Here is a 20,818-nt window from a genome sequence, read left to right as displayed (position 1 = left end):
ACCCCACTGAGGGACAAGGGTGAAAGAAAATGGATGGATGGATGGATGCTCTGGTAGCTTGCATAATGAGCTCAGCAGATGAGCACTTCCACCAGGTGTTTACTAATTGGTGCTGACTAGTCTGAAGGAGTTGAGTGGGGCAGTCACAGTGGAGGGCTGCTCTGTGAGGTGGAAGCTTTGAAACTAGAGCTTCAAGGAGGAGCTGCACCTCAAAGGCAGGGTTTGGTCCACTCAGGCATTTTGCACAGCTGCATGGCTACAAAGGGGGATTAAAACATGCATGAAAGAATCAAAGCAACGCTCTTTGATTAGGTAATAACTTTATAACATGATGTAAAGCTCAAAAAAGTCTATTTTAAATAATACTGCCCTTTAAATGCTCTCAAAAATCATGAAAGATTTACAGTTTTGAGGGAATGTACTTCCTTTTTTTTTTTGCCATGAATGGCCTAATCTTAAAGTCCTAGGAGAATAAAGTCTTATCCTCACAGTTTACTGCTAAACTGCATCTTCTTTAAATAAAGGATGAAGTTGAGCATCAAGATTTAGAAAACAATAGCCAACACTTTGTGTCATATTGACAACATTTCACAAACATCTGGGCCAGATGCTAAATCAGAAGTGAACACAGAAACAGATTTCCAGCCCAGTCTTGCTTCCTGATCACTTCTCTGACCGTGATCCCAACCCACCAGAACCTTACACTGAGCAGCATTTGGTAACGGATTCCTTTAGGTCAGGGGTGTCAAACTCCAGTCTTCAAGGGCCGCTGTCCTGCAGTGTTTAGATGTGCCACAGGTACAAAACACTTGAGTGAAATGACTTAATTACATCCTCTTTGTGTAGATACGTTCTCCAGAACCTTGCTAATGACCTAATTATTCTATTCAGGTGTGGTGCAGCAGAGGCACATCTAAAAGTTGCAGGACACCGGCCCTCAAGGACTGGAGTTTGACACCCCTGCTTTAGGTGTTCTTGGAAGCTCTCATGTGGTCTCACAGACCCTGGAGTCTCTCTGGCGTCTCTCTGGAACACAACTGATCTGGCTGCTTGTAGATGACTCATTTCCACAGTCTAAACAGTGCAAATTTTCTGTAGCATGTATGTTGGGGTGCGTTTGGGTTTGACCACATCCGGGCGCAGTGTTTACAAGCCTCTCTAAACAGGGGAAGCCCGTTGCACCTAAACAGGGCCAGTAAAATGTATTCTATGAAAGGGTAAACTCAGAGTTTTGAGTTGTGCCCACAGAAAGCCCTTTGATTAAATAATGCCTGTGATTTAGATGGTGATTGTGCAGGAAAAAAAAAAAGACTAGAAATCTTATTAAAGCCTCCTTAAAGCCAAACCTTGAGGGGTTCAGAGTTTTTACCTAAAACCATTAATCATCCAGGCCAGCAGGCGCAGGAAACGAGGAGTAGAGATTACTCCTCTGTGTCGAAACGAGGGAGAAAAACGGCAGCTGAAATGAGCGCAGTTTTGTGTGTTTGACATAAATTCTCCAGTGGAAGACTAAATGAGCCAAACAGTGCTAAATGCTTGCTGATGTTTACAGCAGCAGCCTTGCCTTATAAAGGACTTTTTCCATCTCGTTTGTCCTTTTAAAGACTCTGCAGGAATTTCAGGACAGGCCACATAAATATCAGTCGGATCAGCATGTGAAGTTTATTTGAGGCGTCTGTTTATAAAACCCGGAAATGTGCTGCTTGTACTTCTTAACCCCTGCACTTACCTTCTACCAAGGCACATCTGTATATGTGTGTGTGTGTGTGTGTGTGTGTGTTTCTGAGGTTATCGGTTTGTAATGCACAGTTTATGCTCGTGTTTTAGAGTGTATTGTTTGTGGGAGTGAATTTGAAGAGCTCGTATTATTGGCGTGCTTCAGCCCCGAGAACAGATGTTGGGTATTTTAAATACAGGTGCAGAGAATGCTCCGGAAACTGAGTAATGAAAACGTTCCTGCGGTTTTGTAATAGTGTAATGCCTGAAGTATTTCCACAATTCATTAGAGGGAAGAGTCACTCAGGAACTACAGCTCCGGCCTGATCGTCGCTCATTGTAATGTGTGTTCTGCCTTGAGTGCAGAAATATTATTTACTTTTCTACTGAAACCTAAAACTGCTTTAAATCTTCCTGTCTCTGCTCATAAATGTAGTTTAGATAATGATGCTGAAATGACCTGAGAAGGAAGTTGTAGCATTGACAGATGACACAAACGGACTTAAAGGTATTCATACCTCTGATGCTTTTCACATTTTACAACCTGAGACTTTATATTTCATGGAATTTATTTATATTTTATGTGACCTTAGGGCTGGACGATACTGCTGAAAAACATATCACAATATATGCGTTTCAGATCAGTCGACATCGATAGATATTGATTAGTTATTTTTATTTTAAATGTCGGAAATATTACCAAACTGGTGATACCGTTTTTTTTTTTTTTTTTTTTTTTTTTTTTTTTTTATGCAGTTATAAGGCAAAGTGGCAAAACTGCTGCTATTCCAGTTACTTAACAGGTTATTGTAAGGAAACCAAAGAGTGAGTCAGTTGCTTAGTAACAAATTCATTGAGTTCATTGAAATTATTGGTGGATAATCTATTGATATTGATCACATGTCTGTCACAATGACAGAACAACACACTGTATCACTTATCGTGCCTATAGAAAGTATTCACCCCTTTAACCCTTTTATTGTTTTTACAAATTAACCATGATCAACAAAATTTTCCTCTTTTGATAAAAAAAACCTTTAATTTGAAAGTGAAAAGTGATTTTATGAAATGATAATTAAGCAAAACATAAAACTAGTGATACATATTCACCCCTTTATAGTGATCTGTGCTTCCAAACATTGCAGAGTAGTGGGACTAGAGTCACTGGTAAGAATTTAACAATTTTATTAAAGCATTTTTACATACATATTTTATTTGACCACTCATGAAGGTGTTGATCTGGCCAACGTAATATGAACAAGTTTATAAACTAAAAAACTAAAAAGTCTGAGGAGTTAGCATATGGACTTTTCATTAATAGTCACAGCACCACCTACTGGTAGCAGGAAGCAGGAAGTCTTGTTGATGAGATCATTCAGTCCAAATAAAATTTATTGGATTTGGTTTGAGTACAGGAGGATGTGACCCCCCCCCAACCCAACTCCCAAAGGAGAGGATGTAGATTTTTGGGGGAAGATCTGTTTTTGATGCGCATAATTAAGAACATTTCTGTTACATAAAACACAAATAATGATCTGTTTTCCCTTAGCCAAGCAAACTCTGTGAACTCTTCCTTCTCAGTCTTATAATTTGAGCCTTTGCTGATGTTTTGCAAATGTGCATTCTTGTTCATCTAGGAGGCTCCTTTTCCTTTCATTTCCCACTTGATTACTGCTGAATTTGAAGGATTCCGGAAAGTAAGAGCGCAAGAAAAAGTAAATGGGAACACGAGTCCACATAAGGTTCGGATTAAACTGTGTTGTGTTGCCTCTCTTTGTTTTTTCCTCCTCCCTTCCCATCGGATGTTTTCATAACAAAACCAAATGTGTGCGTGGAGTCAGCCAAGAGCAGTTCGGAGGCAGTGAATCCCTAAAGCAAAATATTAAAGTTACATCGTTGAATCGGGTTTCCGCCATCCTCCAGGCTGTCGGGCTGGAACCATATTTCTCTTTAAGATGGGCCATTTCTAAACGTTTTCTGTAGAGATTATCTTTGTAAGAGAGTTTCTCAACATTTGTCAATGTGGTTTCATGTTATGGGGCAGCAATGACATTACCGCTTAAATCAGGGGTCTGGAATATTAGATAATAAAAACAAAGATATCTTTGGTCAGTTTGTAAGACTCAGAATTTATAGACAACAAACTTAACATGCACATCCATCTATTTTTTTTACTCTTTTGCTTATTCAAGGTTAGGTAAGCCAAAGTTCCTCAGGTGCTTCCAGACGGGATTTATAGTCCCTCAATCTAGTCCCACAGGGTCTCCTTCCTGAAAACCTCCAAAAAGAGTCACTCAGAAAGCAGCCTATCGCCTCAGTTATGCTCACTTTTTCTTAGCAGGGGAAGATCCTCATCTGATTTTTGAGACTCAAACCAGCCACACTATGGACGAAACTCAAGTTTTAAAAAGTCTTAAATCCATATATATTTAAGACATTTAAGCCCTAAAAGTATGGGACAACAAATTTAAGTAAGGTCTTAAATTTGTCGTTGCATGACTATTTAATCTTTAAATATTCTGCGTAGTTTTTTTATTTTTTTAATCACATGACTTTTCTGTCTTGCAAAGGTTTGAGTCACACACAGACGTCTTCATTGGATTCTGTGATTACCGCTAACTAGCTTCTATTAAACCCTTGCTAGCTAACTAACTAGCTAGCTTTTCACATTCACCATGCAAACATTTCACTAGTTACTGGACAATGTTCGTATTAGCTGCTGATTCGCTTCTGTTGCCAACCTAAACAAGGTTAGGTCAGCATGTGAAAACCTGCTGCCATCAACCACAAATGGACACCAGAAGTTTCACTGCAACTGCTATGTTTGATTGTAATACATTAGGACCCCACAAACATCTCCAATATAGCTTTTTTTGGTCTTTAAGTTAATACAAGGTGACATTAAAAAAGTGTTAAATTAATTAAAATGTGCTTTCTTCTATATTTTACTCTGCCTCGCCTCGTCCATGCCGCTCAGACCAGATATCTCTCTTTTGGAACATTTACAGTTTCCAAATGGAGCTAAACAATTTAAGAACACAAAACATATTGAGCTGTTATGCAGAGAAGGAACTGTAAGCAGAGATATGACAGAATCGGGACTCTGTATGCTTACAGAAAGCAAACCTGCTGCAATAATTGTGCTCCTCTGTCTTTTCTTCCTCTCCCTCTCGCTTAGTCAGACAGGCTCTGGAAAACATAAACAGGATGCAGTCTTGTCTGATCATAAATCCCCCCGACCCCCGTCTGCTGCCTGGCCCCCGGTCCTGGACCACGTCCGTTCCCCACCAGCCCTCAACCCTCTGTCTCCCGCAAAGACCCCCACCCGACTTTGCTCCCTTTACACATTTGCGTGAGCTCTAGGTTCTGACAAATTGTCACCCAGCTTATTGGCATATATAACACACACTGTGCAGATAGCTGCTGTGTGCAGTGTTGTGACACATGTCAGAAAAAATCCTTCTCAATAAAATCATTGTGGGCAAACTGATCTCTACTAAAGTCCAGCTTGAGGGAAAAGCAGGAATGGTATTTTTTGCAGAGAATGTGCTTGAGACCAAGGCCCTTAATCAATCCTCATTTCCTTTCTGACATGGATAACAACTGTGGCTGGTGAAACAGAATGCTTCCTTACTTACTGTGGAAAAGATTTTTTAAACAAGAGGAAAATCAGAGCTTTTTTTGTACTGACAAATTGAAATCTTTCTCAAATTAAATGTTTGGTACAGGAACAATAATCGTCTTTTAGTAAACATGCTTTTTGCTTTCTATTTATCGTAAATAGGATCCCAACTATCCAGGGCCTTCCACTCAGAATCAACCAAATCTGCATTTACCTGGTTTATTAAACTTTTGTAAATATAGCAAACATTTTGAAAGAAAGAGTGACCCAAGTCTTACTTTTTTTTTCTAAGCCAAGAAATTAAAAATCAGTCAAACGTTTGGATACCCTTGGTTTGATGATCAGCCTAAAATCTTAAGAGGCACACAAAAGTTATAGTCTGCTTTTTAGGAAACTTTTCTCCCCTTTAGTTTCTTTAAGCAATAACAACATTTAGCACTGGCCAGTCATGAGTGAGGAAGCGCTGACCAACTCTGCTCCAAACAAATGGATAAAACTCTAGTAACACTGAGGCCTTCGCTGGCATCTCAATAACTTTCAGGCACAGGAACAGTATGATGGAGAATTTTTGTTTTTAAACTAACTTATTAAAACATTTGTATAACATGTTAGCAGCCCATGTTGAGAATCCTCTAAACCTCAACAGCTGGAGTTGTCTGACCGTAATTCTGTTTTTGTGTGTGTCAGTGTATTTAACGTTAACTAATTTAACTTCAACATTGTTTCATCACAAATAAATTAAGCTGTGAAAAAGCAATGAGTGCCTTTAGTTAGAGCTTCATCCTTTAAATCTGCTGTCCTCAGGTCTGCGTGCACTGAGGCGAGCTCTGGGAGTTTCCCAGCAGGCATCTGACCAGCAGCTGATGGGGACGGTGACGGTCTCCATGCAGGACCTCCAGTGGGCCATGACTGTTGTGAAGCCCAGTGCAATGAGAGAGGTTGCTATCGACGTGCCCAAGGTACAGAAACCTCCCCTGTCTGTCTGTCTGTCGTCAACTTATCCATTAGACCTGGGCGATAAATCAATTTTATTGATTAATTGAATATTTAGGTTTTTCATGATTTAGTTTTTCATAAATCTGGATTTTTTTTCAACAATGCACTCCTTGAGTTTCTATAGATCAGAGTAATGTCAGCAGACTCCGGGCCGCCGCCATCTTGTTTGACAAGCATGTTTTACAGTTTCTATTTATTTGGACTTTAAATTCACATCCATTCTAAGATGGAATATTAGGAGCAAGCTAAGATTTTTCATTTTTTTAATTATGTCAATAAGGTCATAATATTATAACAATGACGTCATATTAGAAGAATGAAGCAGTAATTGTATGAGAACTCCAACACAAAAAATGTAAATGAGTTGTGTTGAGCATCTTGTGAAGTTATGCTTTTCCAAATAAGGAAATCCTTAATCTTTGAAGACATGAGCATGAGGGTTTAACATGCTTGTACACTGATGCAGCTGATGCAGCAGCCTCTTCCCGCTCCTACTTGGTTTAAATCTTCAGTCTTAATGACACAATTCGTCCTGGAAGCTACTTCTCTTAGCGTTACATTCAGCCTCGTGGTGGTTTTGGAAGGAAGCAGGCCAGCTTACATCATGCATTTTTTGGCTCAATGAAAGCACAATCTAAATCCCGAAAAAGGTAATGACTTATCACCACTTTTAAAAGTAGCTCATCAAGCAGTGCCTTTCTTCCCAAACTGTCTTACTCTTCTTTACTCTGCTGACCACTGAATCACCACGAGGAAGAGTGGAAAAGACCCTGTGGCCATTTTACCCTCTGCTGCAATGAAGATGAACGACTTTGTCTTCGCAGATGGAGGAAAAGTGGGCTCAAAAAACATGGGAGGTTAGTGAGGAGGAAGGAGGGGTGAGAGGACAGCGGTGAGACTTCAGGATGTTTTGGAGTTTGCATGTGCAAGACATAAGGGACAGGAAGAAGGCTAACATCATCTTCCACCGGTAATTGAAAGCAGATCTGGTCGCTGACGGTTCCTGCCAGCAGCTAAAAAAAGAGAAAGAGAAGAAGAAACATGCGTCCGATCCCTTCACCTCAGCCCGCCTCCCCTTTTCTTTCTGCACAGAGTGCTGCGCTCTGAGCTCACCCAGAGACATTCAGTCCTTGTGGCTGGTTCCTGGAAACAAGAGAGGAACGAGTTTGGATTTCTTTTTCTTTTTTTGTAATTCGTCTTACACAGCTCAGCTGAAAGACCAGCCACAGAGCCCCGGACTTGATTATATCCACATGAGTGCAAACATTTGTTTCTAATCCACTTTTATATAAGAAACTTCCAGTGGTGCCGGATGAATACATGCCCAGAGTTTCTGTGAAACCGTCTCGGATCACATATCCACACAAGATTTAAAGATTATACCTCACTTTAGATTCTATTTGTATGTAAATATAATAAATTAAGGGGTAATTTGGGTTATTTCTTTCTAAAGACTTTCCCTTTTATTTTAACATCCATTTTAAGCTCTGACCTTGCTGTCTGGTTTAACTTTATTATATCTGTCTTTTATTATTTCCATGCCCTTTATCTCCCTGTTTCTTTGTTTAGTTTGTTTGGTAAATCCCCGACTCTGTCCTCTTTTCCCCTTTAAAGGCCTCTTGTAAAGTTTGGAAAACAACTGTAAAAGGTAATAACTGTGTCTGGTGCAAAAAGGAAAACAGCACAGTGGGGTTTGAGTCAAAGCATTTGCTTTTGATTTTAACACGTTTTAGTTATAACATTAACTGATTCAACTTTGTGTTATTTTCTCATACGCCTAGACCTTTTTCACATTTCATCACATTACAATTAAAAACTTCAATGTAATTTACATACTTCAGTGGTGGGCACTGCTAACTAAAATGTTAGCTGCTCCAACCCTAAAACGCTATTCACATTAGCTGTGCTAAAGCACTACACCAACATGCGTTTAGTGGAAGCTAACAGAAGTTACCTGGAGAACATAGAAAGATTTTTAAAATATCAAACACGTTAAATCTACTTATGGGTCTGAAGTTGTTGAACGGATCGGATGCAGTAAAAATGAAAGAAAATACATAAATATTGAATTTTTATTACAATAACAGTAAAAAGTGTTAACATGACATTTGTGATGAGTTGCAAATTTTAACTTTTTCTACCTTTTAGACTTTAGATTTTTGCAGGGTTTTGATTATCAAAGCAAATTATTTCCACGGTTTCAACTCAAGTTGTTGATTAATATTCTCTAGAAGGAGGACATTCGTCAGAAACTTGTTTGCAACCATAAAATTCTAAGTTTACTTCAACCAACAATTGCTGAAAACCAAAGAAGGATTTTGAATGTTTTAAAGCACTAAAAAGTGGATCTTTACAACCCAGCCAACACTAAGCAAATTGAAGCAGCTGCTGACAGGTTCAAACGCTCCACAAGAACTAAGCAAATGACCCCTGAAGGGAGATTATTTTCATAGTGGTTACATGCAAATTGTTTGAAATGGTTTTTACTTTTCACAAAAATATATCTTTAGGCTGACTTTTGAAAACCTTTAGGCTTCTGTATCAGCCTTCATTTCCACATTCATTGATTTTTTTCTCTTTTTTTTGCCATTTGTCCAAAAACACCAACAATTTTATTAAGGGGAAACTCCAAAATATGCAATTTTTTCCAAAGATAAAGAGGAGAGTAAAATATTTTGGATTTGGTTATTAGAGCATTTCCTCTGTCAAACATTGTCAACAACATTGATTTTGATGCTTTATTTTTATTTTTGTTGAGCAATGAAAACAAGTCACACTTTTTACCTCAAGATTCCAAAATAGCCCCTTTTATAAGTTCTGTATCTTCTTTGGGCTCAACCACATTGTTTTTGTTGCCAGCAACAAGCTTATTTAACTTTATTTAAGTTGGTTGGTTTTCCGTCTCAAATTCAACTTAATTCATGCCAAAGTTGGGTTTTTAAAACTAAGAGCAGTGCACCAACTATCAAGCACGGTGGTGGCTGCATTACACTGAGGATTTGTTTAACTGCCACTGGAATATTGCATATGTTGTTGTGTCATGAAAAAAGTTGGGTGACTCCAGATTTTTCAAATGTACTCAAGTCAACAGCATGAGGATGAAAAAGAGAAGAAAATAGGTTTATAACATAACTGATGTCGTCACTATATTTTCTCAAGATGTTCTAACATTGCGTAGCCCTATAGGTGCATGTATATACATATTTATACTTCTCAGTATGATTTAGATTCTTTGTCTATTTGAGAAAATCCACAATAAAAGCAAAGCGTAATATTTGAAGTTTGTTGCAAGACTATTCCACTCTTGCAAAATAGTTTCAATGTTAAAAACCTGTAATAAATTATTTAATTGCAGATTTACTGATAAATGTAACATTTCTGGAGCTTTAACTGTAGATTCCCTTAAAATGTACCAAAATTAACATCAGTAATATTTCACAGCTATATTCTGTGCTATTCTTTTTAAATTTTACTCTAAATTTGCCATTTTAGTCATAATTTCTATCTGTGCAGATCTGATTCCCAAACCTCTCTGGTGAATCCTGCTTCCCAGTACGTTTTTTTCCTCTACTCCTGTTTTTATTCCATTTTCTTTCTGTCTGCGCTTTTAGTTTAATACTTTTGGTTTGCTGGCTTGCGTCTGGTCCATCTCTCCCCCTGTCCCCTCTTCCTCCAGATCCCGTGTCGCTCCGTGCATTTCTTTCCTTTTGGCTCAGAGCTGGCCATAAATCGTTCGGTATTTACAGTATGTGGCCAGATGCCAGGTTTCCATTAGGTGCTTCGCTCCCCGGAGACGGCGCCGGTGGCCTGGGATGTGTTACCTCTGTGGGCTGGTGGGGGGGAGGGAGGAGGAAGTCAAACAGATGGGAGGGGATAGAGTTATAAACCCTGGCAGTTAGCATTTAGATCAGAACGTGTGATCCAGAGCTAATGAGAGGGTCAAGCTGAAACAAAAGAGATAAAACACATTTAATTACTGCATACCTTGTTTCCATGGAGATAAACTCTCTGTTCATCTTTTAAATGGTGTTGATCAATCTTTAAGAAACAGGAAGCTGACACTAAATTTCACAGGTGGAATTTTTACTAACTGTCTGCGTAAGATTTTATTTAGGAGTGATTTAGTAAAGAGGTCTGAATTTTTTTGTAGTTTTTAAATCCTAACCCTACTGTTGGAATGTTTTTTTTTTTTATAACTTTGACTTTGTATCTTGCATAAAAAGTGGTCAAATTGTATATTTCATGGGGAGGTTTTAATTTGTGCTGTTTTTATTTCAAGTCTAAATCAATCTGTGTCCCTTTAATCGTCCCATTTACCCCGTCTTTGAATAACATTCCCATTGCAATTTGATTTCCACTTTTATAGATTTTTTTTATTCCCTTATGTTGAAATTCCTTCAAAATGTTTCAGGTAGAAAAAGGATTTTCTCATGAACCTATTATTTTTCATACAAAATATAAAAAACAGCCTATTGACTATGACTTCACAATTTCACAGAAAAGGAATAAAAATAAATGTCATTACATTCATGACGATTTGCTATGAATAGTGAGGACTGAAGATAATCATTGCATTCATAAATTAAATGTCAAAATATATGGTCCTACATAATATTTCTATCCTTAATTAAGCTCCTTTTTGACATGAAGTCCAATAGATGAACTGTGAAAATCTGGAATTCAGACCCAAGAAATAAATACAATTTTGGTGTTTAAGGAGAGAAACTTTTATCATTAAAACTGGCTTTAAAGACATTAAAATTCTGAAAATGTATTTTTATGTGTGGTGAGGACTCGAGTTAGTAACAAGAAATATGATGACATATTGTTGTGTGTTTTATTTCCGTGGGAGTCTATGAAGGAGCTTTTGTTTCATGTCCAAGGAACACAGAGGGAGCATGAAATGTCTCTTTATTTTATTGTGCCTTTATTTATACAGATAAATCTCACTTATTTATAAGAGACAGCAACATGTTAAAACAGACTTCAGTCAGTACTAAACAAACTAACTAATAAAGTACAGCAGAAACCTGTAAAGTAAATTAATGAAAAAATGGAGGGACCACAAAGGGTTAAAGTGAAAGTATGCATGTACAGTTAATCTAATCAGAAGATGCAGCAGATCTGGGTTCCCCACCTGGATTTCATTTTGTTCTGACTTCAACTGGTGAAAAAAAAAAGAAAGAAAAAAACAATGAATAATTAAAGATCCATTTAAGGGAAACTATCTGATCGCTGACCTTCTTAGACGGCCTCTCTGGCTCTCCTGCCAAACCTGATTCCTTCCGTTGCGCGTGTAATAAGATAAAGCCAAGTGTGGGAGGACAGAAAAGCAGTGATGCTGAGATACAACAGATAACAAACAAGAAGAGCAGAGAGGATATGAGAGCAGATCAAACAGGATATGGAGCAGAGAGGCTGAGTGGATGGGCTGAATGTAGAGGAGGAGGTTAAAACAACTGAGTGGGACAGAACTGAACAGTACGGAAAGGAAAGAAGCAGGAATGTGAGACAGGAAGGGTAAAAAGAGACGTTAGCTGGTTTTGGATGAAGCTCTCTCCTGCTTATCTGCTTTATCTCCTCCGGTTGTTCTCCGCCGGACTCTCTCCTTCCTCTCCTCCCTGCCTCCTTCCTTCCATCTGTCAGACAGACAGCTGTTGGCAGCCTGGCTCTGTTGTTGTTCACTCTGTCCTGATTCAACCCAAGCCCTCGGCTCCTCCATCTCCCTCCAAATATGCTTTTATATTTCTCCTCTGCTCCATCCAGCCGACTCTTGGAGGAACTTGAGATTCCTTGCAGTTTAGTCATGTGACCCCAAAGTTAAAAGAGGGCCTTTTATGGGTTACTGTAGAGCATTTCTGTGCACAATCAGAATTAGCTTGGTTCGTCGCGTTTGTTGTTGGTGATGGGTTTGCTTCAAACTGCCACAGATTAGCAGTGCATGAAGGACTGGAGAGCGTTTCAGCACATTATTGGAATGAAGATTATTTATTAGAGCTTGACCTCTTCCTGCTGCCTTCCTCCAATGTAAAACAGATTCATTTTCCTGATTGCATGTTTTTGACCTCTGTGAACCGGCTGGATTCTGATTCTGTGAAATAATGCTTGTCTCTTCCACATCTGCTTCTCCACACACTACATCTGACTACTGGAGTTGACTGTTGTTTGACATGTTCAAGATGTTATTTTTTTTATTACCATTTAAACAGTCTTTTCCTCTTTATGTCCACCATTCTAAATAGTTGCCATCCATTTTCAGATTTATTTACCAGATAACATCTCAAATATGGAGAAGCAGCATTCAGCTTCTATGCACCACAAGTCTGGAACAATCTTACAGAAAACTGCAAAACAGCTGAAACACTGAGTTCCTTTAGATTAAGGCTGAAAACCTCCCCGTTTCGAGTTGCTTTTGATCTCTGGAATATTGACCAACATATCTGATTGATGAGTCTGATGATGGCACTCAACAAAATGTAACGTCTATCACCGGTTTCTCCTTTTGTGAATGTGTGTTATTTTCTTGACAGGTTTTTTTTTTATTTATTATTATTTGTTAATTTTTGTGTTTTTAATATGTAAAGCACTTTGAACAGCCTTGTTGCTGCAATGTGCTATACAAATACACTTAACTGATTGATCATCTTGCATTTTGTTGAAGTTTTCCTTTGCTTCATCTGTCCAGGTGTGCTGGTCAGATGTTGGTGGCATGGCAGAGGTAAAGCTGAAACTGAAACAGGCCGTAGAGTGGCCCCTGAGGCACCCCGAGGCCTTTACCCGCATGGGGATCCAACCACCAAAAGGAGTCCTGCTGTATGGGCCGCCAGGCTGCTCCAAAACCATGATAGCCAAAGCCTTGGCTAATGAAAGTGGGCTCAACTTTCTGGCTATTAAAGTAAGTTTTCACCATTTTATTAAAGTTTAGTTGTTTTTTTCCCCCATCACTCTGGGTTGGCCAAACGTTATCAAATTACTTTGCTGATTAAAATCAAAAATGGTACCAAAGCTTGCTGCTTTTCTTTTCTTTAATGGGATACATAAAAATGAAAACATAATGTTTTGCAGATGTGCCTCTGCATATCGTTTTCCTGATTGAATGTTCTGCCAAAACTGTGCAGATGAGTCAGCCATTAGTCTGAGGACAGATGATTTGTCGTGCTGTCTCTCAGTCTCTGCGTTTGCAGTTTAACATTAGTCATGCAAATTGTGTTGCATTTCCTCCCTTAATCAGGTTATAGGGATTCTATCATTTATTTTGGTGAATTTACAGCATTTTAGTATGAAATGTTCTCCTTCCACATTTATATTAAAGAGTAGTAGCATATAAATCACCTTCGTACTCTAATATAGGTTTTCTTTTGTGATGGGAGGGTGATAAACATGTTTATTATTGACAAATAATAAACATGGGTTTATCAATGTTTATTAAATTGATGAAAATGAATTGTGAACCTCCATCTGTGAAGACATAAATAGTTTTAAGTAGTAATACTTCATTATTTTCTATTTATGTTCTACAATACAAACAGATACGACCATTACGCTCCAGAGGATGTGTAACATTGACTGATTTCAAGTCGGGATAGGAGGACATTAATTATATAAAATCAGTGGATTTTACTTTTGGGTTAGAAATTATTTTTATTCCTTTTCAGAGTGTAAATGTTGTGAAACAATCAGAAATTACGGCTCTAGAATATCCTTTCTGTTTCTTCTTAAACACACAAGTCTGCATATGCAAAATTCATTTTAAATTTGTTGCTGATGCATCCACACCATTAAGAGTGACTATGTGAAAGTTATGAAGTTGGGTCGTTTTGACTTAATGTTTGATTGCTCAGAACTCCACTCCTCTTTCTCCCAGATGCTCTGCAGTCTGGATCAGCTTCTTGGTTAATTTAAAATCCGTTATTGCAACATGTCTCATAAAAGTGTGGGTGACTTTACCAAACTATTACATCAATAACTCCATGAAAAAATTGGATTGCTGTCTGGTCTTGGACCCCAAAGGAAAAACGAAAACAGCTGATCGCCAGAGTAAGACACAGTTATGGGGGAAAACCTAACTGGACTACAGCAGCCCACCGTGCAGTTTGTGAAGGGCACACTTAAAAAGTGAATGACAATCAGGGGAAAAAACACATGGTGTACAAAAAAGACTTTGAAACAAAGCATCCATAAGGCATGTGCAACATTTTATTTATATTTATAAAAATTTGGTACATTTATAAACTTCTTAAAATTTCAGATTCAATTCAAACATCCCAGAGATGTTGATGTTGATGATTTCCTAAAGAGCAGAAGGTGGTACAGCTGCAGAGAGTTTCTTCCTCTGACCCTTGACCCAGTGTTTGTCCTCTCTCATTCATCACCCCGTCCTCTCTGCCAGCTTCCCCCTCCTTCAGGACATGTCGACAGATGTTGATTGATCGCCTTGTTGAATTGTTGACTGGTGAATATTTAGAAAAAGACAGGAAGTCCAGACAGAAGCTCTCAACTGGCATCATTAAGTCAGAAGCCAGTTCTGCCATGACCTCCCTCCTTTTGTCTCAATGAAGCAGGGTGATTTTTCTCCTATTTTCTCCACAATTCAATGAAATGTTCATTTAATCTGCTCTAATCAAACTCTTAGTTTGTTTGTCTAGAAAGTCTGGTTCATTTGGAGAAGTTAAAATGTGCAACCAAACTCTGATCTGGACCAAAAACCAAACTGGGGTCCAGCTAAAAACCAGCTGAAGTGAATTCTGGAGAAGTTTGAATGTACATGTGGATGCAAAGTCCAGAAGCAGGAAGTGGGTTATAGTGCAGAGTATTTTCTTGAAAAATACAACCAAAACAAACGCGAGGTTATAGAGCTAGCAGGAGAAATGACTCATGGTCTTTTACCAACAACAAAAGAGAAGAACTACAACCGCTAGAATGTGATGCTACTTAATTTTTGTTCACATTTTGTTTAAGAAGGAAGTTGTGCTTTTTCGTGTTGTTTCCTTCAGTGTCTCATGATTCAGCGCCTCCACAGGTGAGGAGGGGAAGAGGTGTTTCAAATGGTTTGGTTGATTTGACACAGTGCAGTGTGAAAGTGAACCACAGCAGCTGGAAATGTACCAATGTGGCAACTTTGGTCCTCAACAAACCAAGTCTGCTGGACTATCATGCGTGAAAACACTTTTAATATTTCAGAAGGTTGGAGCATCTGCAGAGAGAAATATTTGATTAGAAATAGAAACATGCACACAGCATTACATATAATCTACCATATTTATATTTATGAATTGCTGTTCCACATAATTATCCCTTATTTTACACCAGACACCAAAGCTTTATCTGACAGAAGCACGCCGTTCTGCAGTGGTTCACAAAACTACATGTTTGCATTTCTGACGGGGGATGTAGATAAAATCTTAACAGTGGCTGTGGAGACTTGGTGACCAAAAATGGCCGTTCTTAGCAGCAGCTCTCTGCTGCAGTGCTGCTTCAGCCTTGGTTTGTCTCAGCTCAAGTTGTTTTACATTTCTCACCTGTTACTCTGACTGTTCCTATGGGCATGTTCAGGTCCATAGTTACTTTTTTTGCACCCACGTCCGAATTTCTGAAGATTTAACAAACATTTTAGTTGAAAATCATGTTTTCTTGTCTTTCCCATTTTGAAAGGTGGCTCAGATCATCTGGTATTCACGTTGGTTAAAAGCTGAAATCCACAAATACTTGTGACCTCCTCTAAGGTTGCTTTTCACTGCCTATTTTACAGTTCAAACCTAAAAATGCCTTAATTGCACTTCTGGATGCACAGCCAATCAGTGCCACGGAAAATGAACGATGCTCCTGGATTGGTTGTTTTGCAAAAGCTGGCCAATAGGGTGACAAGTAGCATATTTATTTAGCTGAAATGACCTATTTCAGCTTAACAAGCTGCATTTTAGATGTAATCTAAAATATTCAAGAATAAAAGAAGAATCAGAAAATAAGCAGTGCGGAGGGTCCAGTGCTACTTAAACAAAGATTCGTGCTGTGAGGTTCTGCAGCCAGTTTAAAGTTATCACCAGCAGAATCTGCTCTTTGAAACGGGATAAAAAACATCCTGTCCCTGCTGCTGAAAGCCGCTCTCAACCATCTGCAATAACAGTATCAGGTTTTTCCAGTGCGGCGGTTGCTTTGACACAGATACGTTATCCCGATTTAAATGTGGATACTTTGAGGGTTCAGCCTGTTTCCTCTGTGTAAAAAAGCCCTATTATCATCTTGTCAATTTCAGTTTCCTCCCTTCAGCCACTCAAACACAGTCACAGTCACACACGCATACCTGCTCGCCAACACGCACGCACCCACACGCATACACCTCGTATCTCGCCTGGTGTTTTTTAAAAGTCACCACATCCAAGCCTCAGCTCTACTGAGAAACGAGCAGCTTGGGAATAATGAGTCAACCTACACACTTACTGCAGGAGACAAAAGGGCTGGAAGTTAAGTGTCGTCTCGTCCATCAGCTAAGAGGCGATGAAAGAGTAGATTGCAGTGGACGAAGTTCCTCTAACGACTGAGTGGATGTTCTCCCAGAGAGAGACAAACATCTAAGAGTTTAAAAGTCTAAAATATATAAAAAGAAGAAGAGAAATTGTTAAGCTGTGTTTGCAATCAATTGTGAAAACCCCACACGTTTAAAACAATTGTTGCTGAAATTTCCTGAGTTAATTAAATTCATTTTATTTATAAAATGAGTCATTTCACAACAGATGTTACAACAAGTCACTTTGGCCCAAAAACTTCATTTCGATCAGATAAGCAGGTATTGAAAAGACAGAAAGGAGAATAAACTTAAATTCACTGAGCCAGGAGTACTTTCTATGGAGGAGAAAAGCAGTGTGTACACAGAGTTAATGCTGGTAAATCTCTTTCTCGGGCTTCATAAAAATAAGAGACACAGTTGAACACAGAATCTCAGAACCTGGTGTACTTTCTATGGCAGTTGTTTTCTGAACTTTTTGCAAGTTAACACTCAGAGCTTCTCTATCCCAACAATATATATATTTATATTTATATTAAATAGACAAAGTTAAACATAGAAGCATTGAGCCATGAGTACAATCAAACTTTGGTCTCATAAGCTGCAGGAGCATTTTCAAGGAACCAGATTCAGTTTCCAGAGCCCTCTCCTTTCTGATGTAGGAGCTACAGGACTCAATGCTTTTAATGCTTTCAACACTAGCTGCTGTTTTTAGGATCTACATCAGGGGTCCCCAAACTACGGCCCGCGGGCCGGATCCAGCCCGCCTCCTCATTTGCTCCAGCCCCCTGAACATTACTAGAGAGCATTCAGATTTTTTTTCATATACCGTATTTTCCGGACTATAAACCGCTTATATGTGGATTTTTCTTCAACCACCAAGGGGCTCTTTAGCAGGAAGTGAATCATTGGAAGTCAAAATTGGAAATAAAATAAGAAAATGCCCATTAAAACGGAATTAGGTTTTGATAGGGAATTGAAATTTGAGAATGTTGTTGATCAGTTAAATAGCATTCAGGGGAAAAAGAAGATGTTTCATTCTTTTTTAATAATACTGGGATCATTATGAGAATTTGAGGTATAGATATTAGGATACAATAGTGCAACAATAATGGATGCAAGCTGCCGTTGAAATCTAAAGAAGAAGAAGCAGCAGCAGAAGAAGAAGGCGGCCATTTTTATTTAGCATCTGCTAGCAACACGAAGGATCAGCACTTTTACTGTTACAGTTACTGTTCGGAAACTGCCGTAATCAGTTCAGTTAAATCTAAACTTGCCAACTTTTCTTTTTCAACCGTAATAAATGTGATATTCAATTGACCTGTTATGACTCAAATTTATGGTGTCCACCCCCCTCTGCTGCTGCTGCATCGTTGTGGAAAACCTGGAGCGGCAGAGATATCTGAGGCTTATATGTGCATGTTTACTGGTTTAAAAAAAACTTTGGGGTTGGGGCTTATAGTCCAGTGCGGCTCATAGTTTGGAAAATACGGACTATAATCCTTCCTGGATTTTTTCCTGTGAAGAACCCAGAGAATGTTATTTGATTGAGATTTCTGGAAAACAATACATTTTTACATTTAGGCACTCCTACAATCGTCACACTTTTTCTGCTACAAACTGACTCCGGCCCCCGACCAGAGTAGGGAAAAGTTATGTGGCCGTCACAGGATAAAGTTTGGGGATCCCTGATCTACATAGTGGTTCTTTACGAAGGAGGCATGTCCCTCCACTGGAAACCAGAAACGACAGATTTGGATTGGTTTGGGTCATCCTGTACAACATTAACAGCAGACATAGCAGTAGGTTTCTGGGGAAATGTTTGCTCTGCTTCCCCCTCATTTTATTGTCCTCCTCTGTTCTTTTTTTTAACTAAATTTTGAAGAAAAAAAAAAGCTTTCATCATTGGACTTGAAAACCATGCAACAGCCTTGACAAGTACGGCTACAGGTTATATTTATGAAGCTGTTGTGAGCACAAACCTTCTATTTCATGCCTTAGATCTTCCCGAATATCCGATTTTATTTGATGTGCCTGAATTCATTCAAAACAGGAGAAGTTGCACCATGGTGCGAGCAGATGTGCTACTTTAATGCTCACAGAGTGGAAAATGTGCATCTTTGCCAAGTGAGCCACATGTGTTACATACAAACATGAAACGGTACACAGCGTACAGTGAGCATCGAAAAAATTTCACACAAAGAGACAAAACACGTCCTGCTGAGCCGCACACTTGATGTTCAAGGAGCAGATGCTTCAGTTGAGAAGTTTACTTCTGGATTTTTCCCATTTAGAAAAGACATGATTGTCTTTTGTCAAAGGTCCTAATGTAGAAGAATTTTAGATGGTTTAAATTCATATTATCACAACCATACTCGTTAAGTTGTAGCTGTTATAAAATGAGTAACTCTGTTCTGCATAAATTATTCTTTCAGGGTCCAGAATTACTGAGCAAGTACGTTGGGGAGTCTGAAAGGGCAGTTCGAGAGGTAAGTTCTTTAAGCCTTCCTCACAGCCCTGCAAAAGTATTCACACCCCTTTATTATGATCCAACCAAAAACTTCAATTCATTTTTGGGGGGATTTTATGTTCAATTCAGTTCAAATCAGGTTTGGATATTTCTGTAGCGCCATTTCACAACAAATATCGACTCAAGGAACTTTGCAAAAAGAAAAATAATTATTTAAATATTTTGATGCCGTCACATTGTCTAACAGTAAATTAAACTCAGTTTATTATTGAAATTAGTTTAAAATATTTGCTATCTAAGGAAACCCAGCAGATCCCTGTGAATGAAGCTTTCACTCCTGGACGAACGCGTAGCAACAATCATTTGGGTTGTGTCATTGATGTATGCATGTAGCGACAGTGGAAAGAAAAATGTCCCTTTTAACAAGAAGAAACCTCCACCAGAACCAGAGCGAGGCTTAATACAAATGTGTGTCTGTGAGCAGACACTTGCAAAAGAAACAGAAGAAATGATCCAGAAAGGCATCACAGCCAAACCGAATACCAGACGAGGTGTAGCTACTGTAAAGAGAGAAATAACAGAGAAAACATAAAGTTAACAGTTGAAATAACAGCAGATAATGTGAATTTGGGGAGTAGTAGAAGACGACAAGAGTGAGAAAAAGTAGTCAGTTTGTTCTCCAGCAGCCTAAGATTATAGCAGCATAACTACAGAGCTCAGTTCAGTTTAACGTAACTCCTTAGAATGAGGCCTGAAAGAGGCAGAACTGCTGCGGCCGACATAAGATATGTCGGTCGCTCAGATATGTTGATGCTTTCGGCATCAAGAAACTTTTTCTGCAGATTTTCTTTGCAAAATATCAGAAGTAACCGGCAGAAGTTACCAGGAAGTAAGAGATAATGTATAAAATACCGCAGGATGATTTACAGATTTCGTATAAAAACTGGTAAAAATATTTGCTTTAGTGAATTATTTAGTTTAGTTTAGTTTACTAAATTAATAATTTAGTTTACAGTTAAAACTAAAAACTATTTTAACTCGAGGATTCGTGTTCATTTGGCAGAAAGTTTTAAAACCATTTGATAAGGAGGCCAGTCATGTTTGAAAAAGTTCAAGTTCAATTACAGTTGATGGGTTGAATTTAGCTCTTTGAGATGTTAAAATCTTAGTTTTAGATCCATAAGCTGTTATAACCCATCCAGAATGTTCTACCTGACCCATCTGCTGGGTTCCTTGTTCTTCCTGACAGGTTCTTCACTAATGTTCTTTAAAGAACCTCTGAAGCCAGAAACAGATGATCTGGATTTATGAGGATAAATTTCACACAGGCAAAAGTTTTCACTGGATTTATTTATTTATATATTTTCAGATTTTTATTTTATTTATGCATTGTGTCCATCATATAAAAAGCTAATAAAATTAGATTTTAACCTGACTACATGCAGAACAGTTTACTGGGTCTGAATGCTTTTTTTAGCGATGTGTTTGGCTATTATTATACACCAAAATCCTT

General features: G+C 38.5%; 1 protein-coding gene across 2 annotated transcripts in view; it reads left to right on the top strand.

Annotated features, from left to right (window-relative positions):
- afg2a (AFG2 AAA ATPase homolog A) overlaps positions 1-20,818 on the top strand; it is a 110,417-nt gene that overhangs the window by 12,901 nt on the left and 76,698 nt on the right. For both annotated transcript variants that reach the window (XM_008421144.2, XM_008421145.2), the window contains exons 10-12: positions 6,143-6,297; positions 13,020-13,229; positions 19,271-19,324. In XM_008421144.2, coding sequence (XP_008419366.1) covers positions 6,143-6,297; positions 13,020-13,229; positions 19,271-19,324 — 419 coding nt within the window. The remainder of the gene's footprint in view (positions 1-6,142; positions 6,298-13,019; positions 13,230-19,270; positions 19,325-20,818) is intronic.

The sequence above is a fragment of the Poecilia reticulata genome, linkage group LG10 (assembly GCF_000633615.1).
Source record: "Poecilia reticulata strain Guanapo linkage group LG10, Guppy_female_1.0+MT, whole genome shotgun sequence".
Classification (NCBI taxonomy): Eukaryota; Metazoa; Chordata; class Actinopteri; order Cyprinodontiformes; family Poeciliidae; genus Poecilia; species Poecilia reticulata.
The sequence above is the reverse complement of the archived record's forward strand: the minus strand, read 5'-3'. Positions and strand labels throughout refer to the sequence as shown.